The following is a 13,391-nucleotide window of genomic DNA, read 5'->3' as shown; positions in this document are numbered from 1 at the left end:
TGACTAAATTGTCCAGTCAAATGATTTTAATCAGATAGTTTATTTTTGCCTGGCTAATTTATAGACATTCCTTTGGAAAAGGGCCCATTTTTCTTTCAGAATGGCTGCAAAGAAACCAAGAATGCTCTTTCTCTAACACTTTTTTTCCTTTTTAACATTTTCACAAAGTTTAACTGCTTTATTCCCTCCAGCCTCTGCAGAGTTAACTTTTTTTTTTTTTTTTTACTCTCTTTTCTCTTTGTAATTATGCCTGGGGGTGCCGTACATAGGACCTTCTCCCCCTTTACCTGCCTCCCTCCAGCCTCTGCAGAGTTAATTTTTTCACTCTTTTTGTATTCCTGGAGTGCCTCTTTCACTATTTTCAGCTGGCTTTGGGTATTTGTAGCCAGCACCTTCCAATTGTCTGCTCCCTTTTCCGTTTGTGCCTTTTCCTCTTTACATGAAGACAAGCGGAGGGAAGAATCCTTACATGCCTCCCCCAACAACCAAATTGCTGCTGCATCTCTTTTGGCAGCGCTAGAAGGTTTGTATATGAGGATATACTGAGCCAATCTATCCTCTAGGTCCGAAATAGTGCAGACATCAGCTAGGGCTTGTTTAGTCCAAGGACTGTGGCCAAATTTTTGAAGGATTTGTTTAAAAGGTGTAATTTCTTTAACAAAAGGTGAGGATGGAGTTCCTTCTGACTCCATTCCTCCCTCTGGTACTAGCTTACCCTGTTTTCTTTTAAACATCTTAACATGGATGTTTCAATCTCTTTGTCACTGATGGTATTACTTAGCAAGTGACACAGCCTAGATTCTGAAATCATAGCTTAATCTATGCGTTTTTCTCCTGCTACCTTCCCGGAGGCCAGCAGGTTCCCTGCTACCTTCCCGGAGGCCAGCAGGTCCGGTTAACCTATTTCTCCCTGCTACCTTCTCGGAGGCCAGCAGGTCTGGTTAACCTATTTCTCCCTGCTACCTTCTCGGAGGCCAGCAGGTCCGGTTAACCTGTTCTTCCCTGCGACCTTCTCGGAGGCCAGCAGGTCTGGTTAACCTGTTCTTCCCTGCGACCTTCTCGGAGGCCAGCAGGTCTGGTTAACCTGTTCTTCCCTGCTACCTTCCCGGAGGCCAGCAGGTCCGGTTAACCTATTTCTCCCTGCGACCTTCTCGGAGGCCAGCAGGTCTGGTTAACCTATTTCTCCCTGCTACCTTCTCGGAGGCCAGCAGGTCCGGTTAACCTGTTCTTCCCTGCGACCTTCTCGGAGGCCAGCAGGTCTGGTTAACCTGTTCTTCCCTGCTACCTTCTCGGAGGCCAGCAGGTCTGGTTAACCTGTTCTTCCCTGCTACCTTCTCGGAGGCCAGCAGGTCCCCTGCTACCTTCTCCGAGGCCAGCAGGTCTGGTTTACCTAATAGAAATGCCTAGCTCACTAGAGCTGGCGGTGTGCACACCAATTTTTACAATAACTGAGGTTTTTTACCAATATTCCCCCTTTCGCATTTCTCCACCAAAATGTTATACCAATAAAATAAAAACCAGCAGGATCTTATTAAAGGGAAAAAGGCAAAATACCACATTTATTGTGAATACAGAAAGAATCATAGTAAGCAGTTAGTTACAGCTGTAACATTCCATTCAATCTCATCTTTATTCACACATTCATTCATACACACGCACACACACACACACACACACAGGTTCTGCAAGGTTGTTATCATAGTTACCAGCCTTAGAGTTGCTCATGCCAAGCCACTGGCCAGGTGGCCTGGACATGAGGAGGGAGCAGGGCCCTGTCAGATGCTCATCTGATGCTCCTGGAAGTTGCTTTGCAGAATCAGACCCCAAAGTTCTCACTTTTTAGAGTCTATTTTTATAGGAATTTCTTCCTATGCCAGTCCATGGGAATTGCTGCATCATGCTGTTGCTGAATCAATCAGCAGATAGCACATTCCTGACGGCTCCAAGATGTTATCTTGTTCTTTGGTTCTCCCATTCTTGAGGCTGTTGGGTGGATTCCAGTCTGCCCTCCGGGGGGTCCTCTGGTTATTTCCACTTGACGCCTTCTTCAGACGATGGACACTGGATTCTTAGGTTTCAGAGTAACAGCCGTGTTAGTCTGTATTCGCAAAAAGAAAAGGAGGACTTGTGGCACCTTAGAGACTAACCAATTTATTTGAGCATGAGCTTTCATGAGCTACAGCTCACTTCATCGGATGGATTCTTAGGCTGGCACCTCCCTGATCATTCAGTTATTATCCACACCAAGCATCCATCACATACATCCTCTATCTCTATTTTAATCACAATTGTTAATACAACAAAAGGGTGGGGAGTCTCTGGGTGCTGTTTCTGTTGTTACAGAGTATTGCTTTGAGTCTCTCTCTCTGTGAATTGCTTTGAGAACAGACTCTGTCTTAGAATGGACTAACACAATTAGCAGCTTGCAAGTTTCACACACAGAGGGAGAGAAACAGCACCAAAAACCAAGAGACCTCTTAATTAGTAATACCCTGGAATTTAAACTATGGGGAATCAAACTCATTTGTGATTTTAATACAGAACTTCTTTAATATGATCCAACATAGAGCATGTTGGTTTGAGGACAGAATCTTTTTTTTTTGGCATGGAGGGTTAGGATTAGCCTCATCGGTGTGTGAACTTGTCTCACTTGGGGCTAGCTGCTCTTGCGTCAGGACAGGACACTCGGCGGGGTGATAGCGCCCAGCAGCAGGTGGTGGAGAAGGGTTTGAGGAGGGAGCTGACGGAGGCTAAGGGTGGGTTTGTGGCTGTTAGCGTGACTTAGAAGCAAGGCTGGGGCAGGCTGTGGTCATGTTGCAGACGCTCTGTCCTCTGCTCTAAGGGCTGAGCCTCTGGCCACTGCAGCGTAGTAAGAGCAGCAAGGCAGTCTCCTTGGGAGGGTGTGGGGCTGCCTACGTTTTAGTGCATCCGCGTCCCCATTCCTCAGGCTTACGCTCCTGTGCCAGCATCGCTCACTGTTCTGCTGATGTGGAGGAGGGGGCAGACAGAGATTTCAGGCTGGGATTTCCAGAGGTGCCTGAATCCCATAGGCTCCTCAGAGAAGCGCAGTGGTGGGGCTGGCGCTGTGACATGTGCTCCCTTCCCTGCCTTTGCAGCTCACCCTCTGGATCGACGAGAAGATACTGACAGCTCAGGACGCGTCTTATGACGAAGCCCGGAACCTGCACAGCAAGTGGCTGAAGCACCAGGCCTTCATGGCCGAGCTGGCCTCTCACCAAGGCTGGCTGGAGAAGGTGGATGAGGTAGGTGACCTCCCGCGGGGGCTGGGGGAGCATCTTCCCAGGCCTTGCCGCGTCTCAGGCACCTGGCACTCAGCGCGTACCCGGAGGCTAGCGCAGGCCGGGCAGCTCATGGGCTGAGGTAGGCCCCCACTCCCATCCGCGTCAATGGGGCTTTCAGCAGATGCTTTGCTTGAAGCACGTGCTAACGAGCTGTCTCAGGACTGGGTGAGGCTGTAGCAGGCGGCAGGACTAAGGTAGCGGTGGGGCAGGAAGAAAGGAGTGGGTCCTACACTGCCCTCCTGCTGGGTCCTTGGGTTCACAGGATTTCATTACTACCCCCCCTTTCCCCAGCCACCGTGGTACAATCCAAAGCCCCCCCCTTAACATGAGTGATATGACAGGGGAGGTGATTGCCGGACACTGGTGGGGTCTCAGCTGGACACTGTGTCCCGTTGGGGGCACCGCACTTTAGGCAAGATGTGGACAAAGTGGAGAGGGTCGTGAGGAGAGCAACAAAAAAAGACCAGAGGTTTAGCAAGCCTGGCCTGTGAGGGAAGGCATTAAGGACCGGGCTGGCTTAGTCTAGAGAAGAGGAGGCTGAGGGGGGACCGGATAACAGTCATCAAATATGTACAATGATGTTACAAGCAGGGCAGTGATCGATTATTCTCCCTGTCCACTGAGGGCAGGACAAGACGGAATTAGCTTAGCTTGCAGCAAGGGAGATGGAGGTTGGATATTAGGAAAAACTTGGAACAGGTTCCCTGGGGAGGGTGTGGAATCTCTGTCACCGCAGGTTTTTAAGAAAAAGTTGGATGGACGCCTGTCAGGGATGGTCTAGGTTTGCCTGGTTCCACCTCAGCACCCAGGCTGGACTAGAGAACTGCTGCAAGTCCCTTCCAACCCCACATTGCTATGATTCTCTTTTCCCCTGACCTCTCTCCAGGAGGGGCGGCAGCTGAGCCGGGAGAAGCCCCAGTTCGGTGTGATGGTCTCGCAGCGGCTGACAGAGCTGCACCAGCTCTGGGACAAGCTCCAGTCGATGACAGAGGAAAAGGCTCAGCACCTCTTCGATGCAAACCGCTCAGATCTGTACGCGCAGAGCTTTTCCGACCTGGACAAGTGGATAGGCGAGATGGAGACGCAGCTGCAGTCGGACGAGCAGGGCACCGACCTGACAAGCACCAACAGGCTGCTGAAGAAGCTGATGGTAGATGGTGAACTCCCATGAGCACTGGCACTGCGGGGCTGGGGGTGGAGTGATGTCCTGCTGGGGAGTTGGGCGCATTGGAGACTGGCCGTACTAGGGGATGGATCAGTCTGCAGTCATCCCTTCCTGTCTCTTGCCCCTGTGGTTTGGGGCTGCAGAGATGAAGAGGGGGAAAGGGATTCTCCGGCAGTGGCTTGCTCTACCCACCCTCTATTCGACACTGGTGAGGCCTCATCTGGAGTACTGTGTCCAGTTTTGGGCCCCACACTACAAGAAGGATGTGGATAAATTGGAGAGAGTCCAGCGAAGGGCAACAAAAATGATTAGGGGTCTAGAGCACATGACTTATGAGGAGAGGCTGAGGGAGCTGGGATTGTTTAGTCTGCAGAAGAGAAGAATGAGGGGGGATTTGATAGCTGCTTTCAACTACCTGAAAGGGGGTTCCAAAGAGGATGGCTCTAGGCTGTTCTCAATGGTAGCAGATGACAGAACGAGGAGTAATGGTCTCAAGTTGCAATGGGGGAGGTTTAGATTGGATATTAGGAAAAACTTTTTCACTAAGAGGGTGGTGAAACACTGGAATGCGTTACCTAGGGAGGTGGTAGAATCTCCTTCCTTAGAGGTTTTTAAGGTCAGGCTTGACAAAGCCCTGGCTGGGATGATTTAACTGGGAATTGGTCCTGCTTCGAGCAGGGGGTTGGACTAGATGACCTTCTGGGGTCCCTTCCAACCCTGATATTCTATGATTCTATGATTCTTCTCAGCTGGCAGAGGAGACGCTCATCCTTTCAGGGAAAGAAGCATTTGTAACCTCCATAGATGTCCAGCCATTAGCAGGGGACAGACAGCCACATGGCGTTAGGCTAGCTTGGACACTGCCACTGGCTGGGGCAGCCTGTCCTGAGCTTCACCGATTCCAGCAGCTCAGATTCACCAGAGACTGTTACTGGCCTCATCTGTGCCAATCCACAGAGCATATGAGCTGGCAGTCACTGTTACAGAGGCTCGGGTCTCTAGCTCAAGCTGCAGCCGCTCATACTTTAGTTGAGAGGGCTCTAGTTCAGTCCCCTGGGTCCCTTGCAATCCCTCCCTCCAGGGTAATCCGAACAGCCTTCCTCCAAGGGGATGAATCCCGCAGGGACTGGTCATTTTAAAACTCTTTTCTATTTTGTTTTTAATTCAATCTAACCCTGTAGAAACATTCAGCATGTGTGTATCATGCTGCCTCCAGGGCAAGGTCTTCTCTGGGATTGAACCTATGGATCTAAAAGCAGGAGCTGGCACTGTCAGGCCAGATCTGTCACCTCAGAGGGACAAATAGACTCATAAACCTATCCATGGTCCAGCCACTAGCAGGGGATGGGTAGTTGCACTGGGTTAGCCTGGGTCATGTTTGGAATTAGGAGCCATGAAGACAGGTTTCAGAGTAGCAGCCGTGTTAGTCTGTATTCGCAAAAAGAAAAGGAGTACTTGTGGCACCTTAGAGACTAACAAATTTATTTGAGCATAAGCTTTTGTGAGCTACAGCTCACTTCATCGGATGCATTCAGTGGAAAATGATAGCCATGAAGAGCATCTCTGGGAGAACTGGCTGGAAAACAGGCTTTTTTCCACAGAAAATTCTTTGAAAAGGAAATAAAAAGTCTTTGTCAAAAGCTTTCCCACAGTAAAGTTCAATTTTTTGATGAAAAATCAAAGTCTGAAATCTTCAATTGGGAAACACAGCTTCGGTGTTTCATGGGAGTTGAGTCTAGGCGCCTCATGCTCCGATATCCTCTATAAGCCAGGCTCTGTGTTGGACTACATCTCCCATGGTGCATCATCGTGTCCCCTCATAGAGCATGAGACGGTTACATCATGGAAATCCCTGGCAGTGGTGCATCATGGGAGATGTGGTCTGGCCAGACAGCCTGGTCCATAGAGGAAAATGGGCATGAAGAAAATAAACTACAGTTCCCATAAGGCACTGCAGCTCCCTCTCTGAATGGATATATTTCAGTTTTCAAGGCATTCTGTTTTTTCATTGAAAAATCAATGTTTTCTGTAGAAAGCAAACACTTTTTGCAAAAAATTTAGTTTAGTCAAAAACCCAACTTTCTGTAAAAAACAAGCAAACAAAAAAACAAAAAAAACCCCAAAACAGGTTGTTTGGTGATTATTTGATTTTTACGAGGAAACAAACTGAGAAGTACGAAGAGGTGACTGATTTACAGCTTGCCTAGTTTCCGAATACCGCATGCTTCATGGGATCTCCAACAGAATTATACAATTTCACACCTTGTCAAGGCTGCAAGACCGGACAATACAAACCCAGTCGATACTGCAGAGATGTAACACGTTGGGGTGGGGGTCACAGTAACGAAATAGGAAAAGACATACATAAGTAGAGAAAGGAGGGCTCTGGGGAGGGGAGGGGAAAGGAGGAGAGGTTTGGGGGTCTGGAATTCTTTGAGCAGCATCAATGTGCTTTATGCAGACATCTGTTGATTAGCCAGTGGCTGTTGCTGCGGCCGGGGCTGTGTGCCATCGCCTGGCTGGCAGTGGCGAACGTCAACCCTTTGTTTTCAGAGACTCGATGAGCAAGTGAGCACACGGAAGAGAGAGATGGAAGAGCTGCTGTCACAGGCCCCTCCACCCACAGGGGACGTGCACGAGGCCGACAGCAAGCAGCAGAGCATCGAGAGAAGGTTCCTCGATCTCCTGGAGCCCTTGGGGAAGAGGAGGAAGGAGCTGGAGTCGTCCAGAGCCAAGTACCAGCTCAACCGGGATCTGGCAGACGAAACAGTGAGCTCCCTGAAAGGCCACATGCGCCATCTACGGCTCCTGGTGCTCCTTGCCTTCCCAATGGGCCTTTTGCACAAGCCTCCCAGCCCCTTGCGAGCATCTGCTCCATGCCCTGGGTGACACAGCAAGGCCTTGTACATAATTTATTAGGTGTATTACGGTAACTCCTAGGCGCTCTATCCATGGACCAGGCCTCTGATATGCTAGGCGCTGTACAGAGACAGACCAAAGGGACAGTCCCTGCCATGCAGAGCTTCCATTCTGTCTCCTTTGGTTGCTGCTCAGTAGTGAGTAGTGTGAAGGAAGGTCCCAGACCAGCTCCCGGGAACCGGGTCACCGCTCTGACAGGGGGTTCAGTGGGTCGGGATGCCCGGGACTCATTGCTAGAGTGAGCCCTGGCAGGACAGAGTCTGGGGGCCAGGGTGCAAGCGGCTGGCGCTGAAGCTTGAGTGGAGTCTGACTGGTTGGGCAGAGGGCTTGAGTGGGCAGGTTGCCACACTGTCAGATCGCCAGCCCACTGCGCCCCATGCCGTGCCGTGGCCTCCTGCTGTCCTCCCTGCCCCTCGTCCGCAGCCTCTCCATTCTCCTCTGCTTCCCTCTTGCAGCTCTGGGTGCAGGAGAGGCTGCCCCTGGCCAAATCCACTGACCACGGCACCAACCTCCAGACTGTGCAGCTTCTGATGAAGAAGAATCAGGTGAGTCTGTCTGTCACTGGCTGTTCGTCCCAGCACCAAGATCAAAGCCGGGCAGCAAAAGGTTAAATGGGCCTTTTCAGAGGCATTCAGGGTGCTGCAGGTACAGGACATGGCTAGAAGCTGGCCCCAGATACATCCCCTAGGAGTCTGGTAACACATACCTTGATGAGCTGCATAAACTGAGGCTTTCAGCCCTAGGAGATTTGGACACTCATTTTCCATTAAAACGAATGGCAGCTGGGCGCCCAGACCCCCTAGGCAGCACGGGAGGATCGCAGCCATGCTGGGGCTGGGGGGGGCCACAAAGTGATCACAGAGCAGCTGCGTGATGTGGCGTGCTGGTGCACCCCTCTGGCCCTGTGCCACCCTGTGGGGTTGTTACATCACAGAGCAATGTGGGCACCTAGGGGTGGGAGGCGTTTCTTCCCTTGGCTCTGCCCCCTTCCTGCCCAGAAGGGCTGCTGTCCCCACTGTGCTGCTGCCCATGCTGTGGGTCACCAGCACGGGAGAGCCAGAGGGCACCTACATCTCTTTCCTCCCACATGCCGGGGCGCAGGCCCAGAGCTTGTCAATGACGCTGAAGTCAGATGGTTACGGTGACGGTCCCATTGCTACAGACCATGGCCACGGTCGGAGCAAGAGGCCACCTGGCTCATCCCTCCCCTGCCGAGTGTGACCCCGTCACTAGCCATACGCTTCAGCATCATCCTCCCGCTCCTTGGCATGTACCCCTTCACACACACAGGCCGGTATCAGCCCCTCCCACCCCTTAGTTGTGGTGACTCTCCGGGGCCTCTGGCTCTGTGGGTATTTTGATTGATTAGCTGTATTATCATTGAGCCTAGGACCAGGCCCCCGTTGCGCTAGGTGCTGTACAAATGCAGGAAAAAATGACGAGATTTAAACCAATATTTTCCCAGTGCCTAGGCACTAGCCAGACACGTTCATTGCCCGCACACCAGCCGAACAGGAAAAAGCCACTTCTGCCCCTGCATCGGGGTGGTTAGCTGGGAAGCAGCTAGCATGCTCATGTGAAGGCAGAACTCCTGCCGTCCCTTCCGCTGGGCCTTCGCAATGCCCGCGGGGCAGCGGGCATGTTTCTGGGGGGTGACGCAGGCTCTCCCCCACTAGACACTGCAGAAGGAGATCGCGGGCCATGCCCCACGGGTGGAGGACGTCCTGTGCAGGGCCGAGCACATGGTGGCGGCAGCCAACGGGGACTGCAGCGCCGTGGAGGAGCAGCGGTGGCTGCTGAAGGAGTCGTGGAGCACTTTGCAGGAGGAGACGGGGAGGAGGTGGCAGCGGCTGCAGCAAGCGAACGAGGCCCAACAGTACTACCTGGACGCCGGCGAGGCGGAGGCCTGGATCAGCGAGCAAGAGCTCTATGTGGCGGCTGATGAGAAGCCACAGGTGAGAACAGCTGGCGCTTAGCAATAAAACACGCAGAGAGCAGGCACGGTCCCGCTGCGGTCAGTGAACTGGGGTCTCAGCGATGGCCAGCACACCGGGGGTCGCCCAGCTCTGCCCAGAGCTAGGTTTGGCCCCAGGTGTTTCTCCGGGTACGTCTGCACTGCAGTCAGGAGCGGGGTGCGTGGAGCACATGTAGACGCAAGCTAGCTGCTGTCTTGGGAGCAGTGAGCCTTCAGGAAAAGGCGAAAGATTTACATGAGCTGAAGAGAAAGCAGAACACGGCAGCTGCTTGCGTGTGTACGCAGGGCCTGGGCAGGTGGGGCTAGGCCAGGCTGCCGCAGCGTCACCATTATTGGTTCCCTACAAGAGCTTTCCTCTCAGGAGCAGCAGAAGTTCCTAAAAGTGCGGGGGCCAGTGGTGTCCAAACTGAGGCCCCGTCCCCCGTGTGTTTCCCTTGAGGACCCCCTCCCTGTTACTCCTTCTTCCCGAGCCCCAACCCCCACGCTGTCCTTTCCCCTGAGGCCCCCACCCCCGCGCTGCCCCTTCCCCTGAATTCCTGCCCCCACGCTGCCTCTTCCCCCCCCCCATGACCTTGCTTCCTGCTCACTCCTCTCCACCTCCTTTCCTCCCCCTTTCCCCCCCATCGCTCACCCTTACAGCCAGTAAAGGTGGGGGGGGACGTCCTCCTGACCCCCCCATTCCATCACCCCTGTTTCCTCTAGCTCCCATGCTGCAATAACACCTCCCAGCTGCAGTGCAGACCATCCCCAAGAGCCCTTGTGGGACAGTGGCTCTGCATGGGGTAGACGGTGCTCTCAGGTATTCCAGTGAATCCTCTTTCTCGCTGCCTGGCTGGTGTGTCTTGCTCTAGGTCAAACTGACCCTCAGACTTGGGGATGGGAAGGAATTTCCCTCAGGGCAGAGTGGCAGGGACCTGCAGTGGGGCAGGCATGGGAGTGGACTGCCTGGCACCTCAGCCTCTCCTGGGGCAAGGGGATGAGTGCCTGCAACAGTAGTTTAGTCTGTTTAGGGCTGAAAAGCCGCAGTTTAACTGACATCGGGCTCAATCCAGGGGTGTCTGGATGAACTGTAGTGCCCTAGGCGGTGCACGAGGTCAGACGAGATGGTCCCTTCTGGCCTTGAGCTCTCTGGAACTCTGTGGCCCCCCTCTCTGCAATACCACCCAGTGCGTGCCCCAGTGGCGGGACGAGCCGGGCCCAGACCAATGGTGGATGCTCTGCGGCACAGAAGACGCTGTAGCCGCCAGATCCATTTATGGCTCAAACCCCCTGGGCTGTGTCATCAGTTGTGTTTGCACGTGGTGTCCATTGAACGGCCCAGCACCGTCCCCAGGCCTCCTCCTACAAATGTCGACACCATGCCGGCACCGGGAGGCTGCTCCGGTCTGGGATTGGGTGTGCCGTGACTCCGGAGGCTCCTGCCGTGCTTGGCTGCAGAGGCTCCGTGTAGCCCCGTGCGCTGTGCTGCTGAGCCACGTTTGCACCCCAGTGCCGCTCCTGGGGGGATTCTGCACCACTGCCCGCAATTTCTTTCCCCCCAGAAAATATAGTCTGCCCAAGAAGTGCTGCAGTTCCATCTTTTGCCCACCAGAGGCCGCTGTGTGCCAGAGCAGCCGGCTGCATTCATTACTACTTGCTGTTCAGGCGCCACAGCAGCCTCTGGTGGGTGAAAGGGGGAACTGCAGCACTTCTCAGCCAGAATGTATTTTCTGCGGGGGGAAAAACCAATCCTGCACGTGCGCGGTAGTGCAGAAGTCCCCCAGGAGTAAAATTCCACATGGCTCTGCTGTGCTCATGGCTTCATGCCTTCCCTAGTCAGGGCACTCCGAGGCCTCTTTCTGCATGCATGTGAATGTGCATCTGAGATGGGTGTGCTCCTGCCTTGTGTACATAGCTTTCCGCTCTTCAGCAATGGACACATCTCGCTATGTACTGCCAGTTCCGCGCGTTCCAAACTCCCGAGTTTGGCTTAAAAAAGTCCTGCGATTTTAAATGAAAGCCGAGAGTCTCCCATAATCACGTGACTCCAGGAGCTCAGGCTTGAGGAAAAGCACCAAATATCGTGACCTTCCCCTAAACATCGGCCTCGGTTTTAAAACAAATTTTTACACACAAATTGGTTTTCAAGATAAGGGGGGGGAATCCCCCTTCTCACATCCCTGAATCTAACCATCAGCAAAGAACACTCGGTTCAGGAGCAGGCTGCACAAAGGTGACTTTAAGTCACATTTCTGACCTCCTGATCTTGGGGGCCACTGAGGCTAGGGTGTAACTTAGCCCTAGGGTGCTGTTTAAGTTACAGCAGTCTCCTTGGGCTGCCCTCACATCGCTGTGTGCCCCAGCCACACCCCGGGCATGCCCCCTATACCAGGGCCTGTGAGGGAGTTCTTCAGAGGACAGCCTGTGTAACCCAGGCCTGCTGGGCATGGCACTCTGTCCCCATCTAGTGGCATCTAGTCTAGCTAGAGATTTGTGAGTCTGCTACAGCCTTAGCTAAGAGCCACGTGGCTTTTAGCTCAGGCAGTAGAGGCTCATACACTAAGCTTCAGAGGTCCCAGGTTCTATCCTGCCCACCGAGAGAACCCTCCCTGAGCCAGAGCTTTAAGAGTCCATTTGCACTGCTTCCGTCCTTTCACCTGGTGCAAAGAGGCCAGAGCAGGGGTGAGGATCTCCGCTTGGAGATCTAGGCCATTTCCCTCAGAGCCAGGCCCTGTCATTACATACAGCAGGCTGATTTTGTCCTTGCTGAACATTGTGGGGTGGTTTGTGTGTCACTGCAATTGAGAAACGCCCAGTCTGGGTGTGGCCCACCTGAGACCAGACGGCTGTTCCAGGGACACGTAGTAACACACAGAAGTCTGTAGATGCGTAACTAGGTACTTAGTAAATCAGGTGCCAGTAGATGGTGCTCCACAATACGCACCTTTGTTCACGGGCTTTGTCAGAACAATAAGAATGGTTCAGTGTCAGCCAACCCCAATCATGAGCCAGGTCCCCCGATATCAAGAGATTTAAAATAAATACTAAATGTTGGCCGAGGGAAGCAGAGTGTCTTAGTGGCCCGCGTGCTGGGTGGGGGCTCAGGAGATCTAGGTTCTATTCCTTGCTCTGCTGCAGGGCGACGTCTCCTTTCTGTGCCTCAGTTTCCCCTCTCTGCAATGGAAATAATGATGCCAACCTTCTTTGTACAGCACTTTGAGATCTAGTGATAATGAAAGCTGGGCATTGTTGCTATTATTTTAATTGCCTTCTGGTTTCTAAGCTATGAGGGTCACACTGGGCTCACGATTTCCAGCTTTCCTCCATAACCACGGGTGCTAGGAAACGTTCTCCTGAAAGCCGGGTAATCATGTGACTCCAGGAGCTGGGGATTTAAGAAAAACCCATAACTATTGTGCAGTTTGGCAGCACTGGTTGCTATGGCCATGTACTGCATGTGGCTTCCCGAGTGCAGCAAGACACACACACTCTTAGCAAGAGCACCCCAAAGGGAGGTTGCAAACCCCCTGATTGGAAATGGCTGGGACAAGGCAGCATGGCAGGAATCCTGCGCTTGGCACTAGTTTGCATAGAGGCCAGAATGGCAGGCGCCCCTTTGAACAAGCGAGGGCCCAGTTCCCGGCTTTGTCGCCCACGTTCTGCCCCGACGTCTGGCCAGTGGAGGGCAGTGGAGCATCAGAACGGGAATGTTTGCCCAGGTGTGCGTGGGCTCTGGCAGCCCGCCCCAGTGCTAACCTTGTCTGGTTGCAGGATGAAGAGAGCAGCATCGTTATGCTGAAGAGACATCTTCGCCAGCAGCGCACCATGGACGACTATGGCCAAAACATCAAGCAGCTGGCTGGGAGGGCGCAGACGCTGCTCTCTGTGGGCCATCCGGAGGGGTACGTATGAGCCAGGCACGGGAACCCCTTACTACCGGAGCATCGAACCACCCATCTAGGGACACTGGGGTGGGGAGCGGCCTGCCTGCCAGCTCTTGGTAGCTGCTTCAATTCCAGCTCCTTGGGCCCATAAATGTGCAGGGACTAGC

The 13,391-nt window shown here is 53.2% G+C and overlaps 1 protein-coding gene across 1 annotated transcript in view; it reads left to right on the top strand.

The window, feature by feature from the left end:
• The window catches only part of SPTB (spectrin beta, erythrocytic), a 139,396-nt gene that overhangs the window by 84,690 nt on the left and 41,315 nt on the right, over positions 1 to 13,391 (top strand). The window contains 6 exon segments of the mRNA XM_074954484.1: positions 3,117 to 3,263; positions 4,189 to 4,452; positions 7,021 to 7,236; positions 7,842 to 7,931; positions 9,063 to 9,341; positions 13,112 to 13,242. Of these exon segments, the coding sequence (XP_074810585.1) occupies positions 3,117 to 3,263; positions 4,189 to 4,452; positions 7,021 to 7,236; positions 7,842 to 7,931; positions 9,063 to 9,341; positions 13,112 to 13,242 (1,127 nt within the window).

The sequence above is a fragment of the Natator depressus genome, chromosome 6 (assembly GCF_965152275.1).
Source record: "Natator depressus isolate rNatDep1 chromosome 6, rNatDep2.hap1, whole genome shotgun sequence".
NCBI lineage: Eukaryota > Metazoa > Chordata > Testudines > Cheloniidae > Natator > Natator depressus.
Note: the sequence above shows the minus strand (reverse complement) of the source record. Positions and strands in the feature narration are given on the sequence as shown.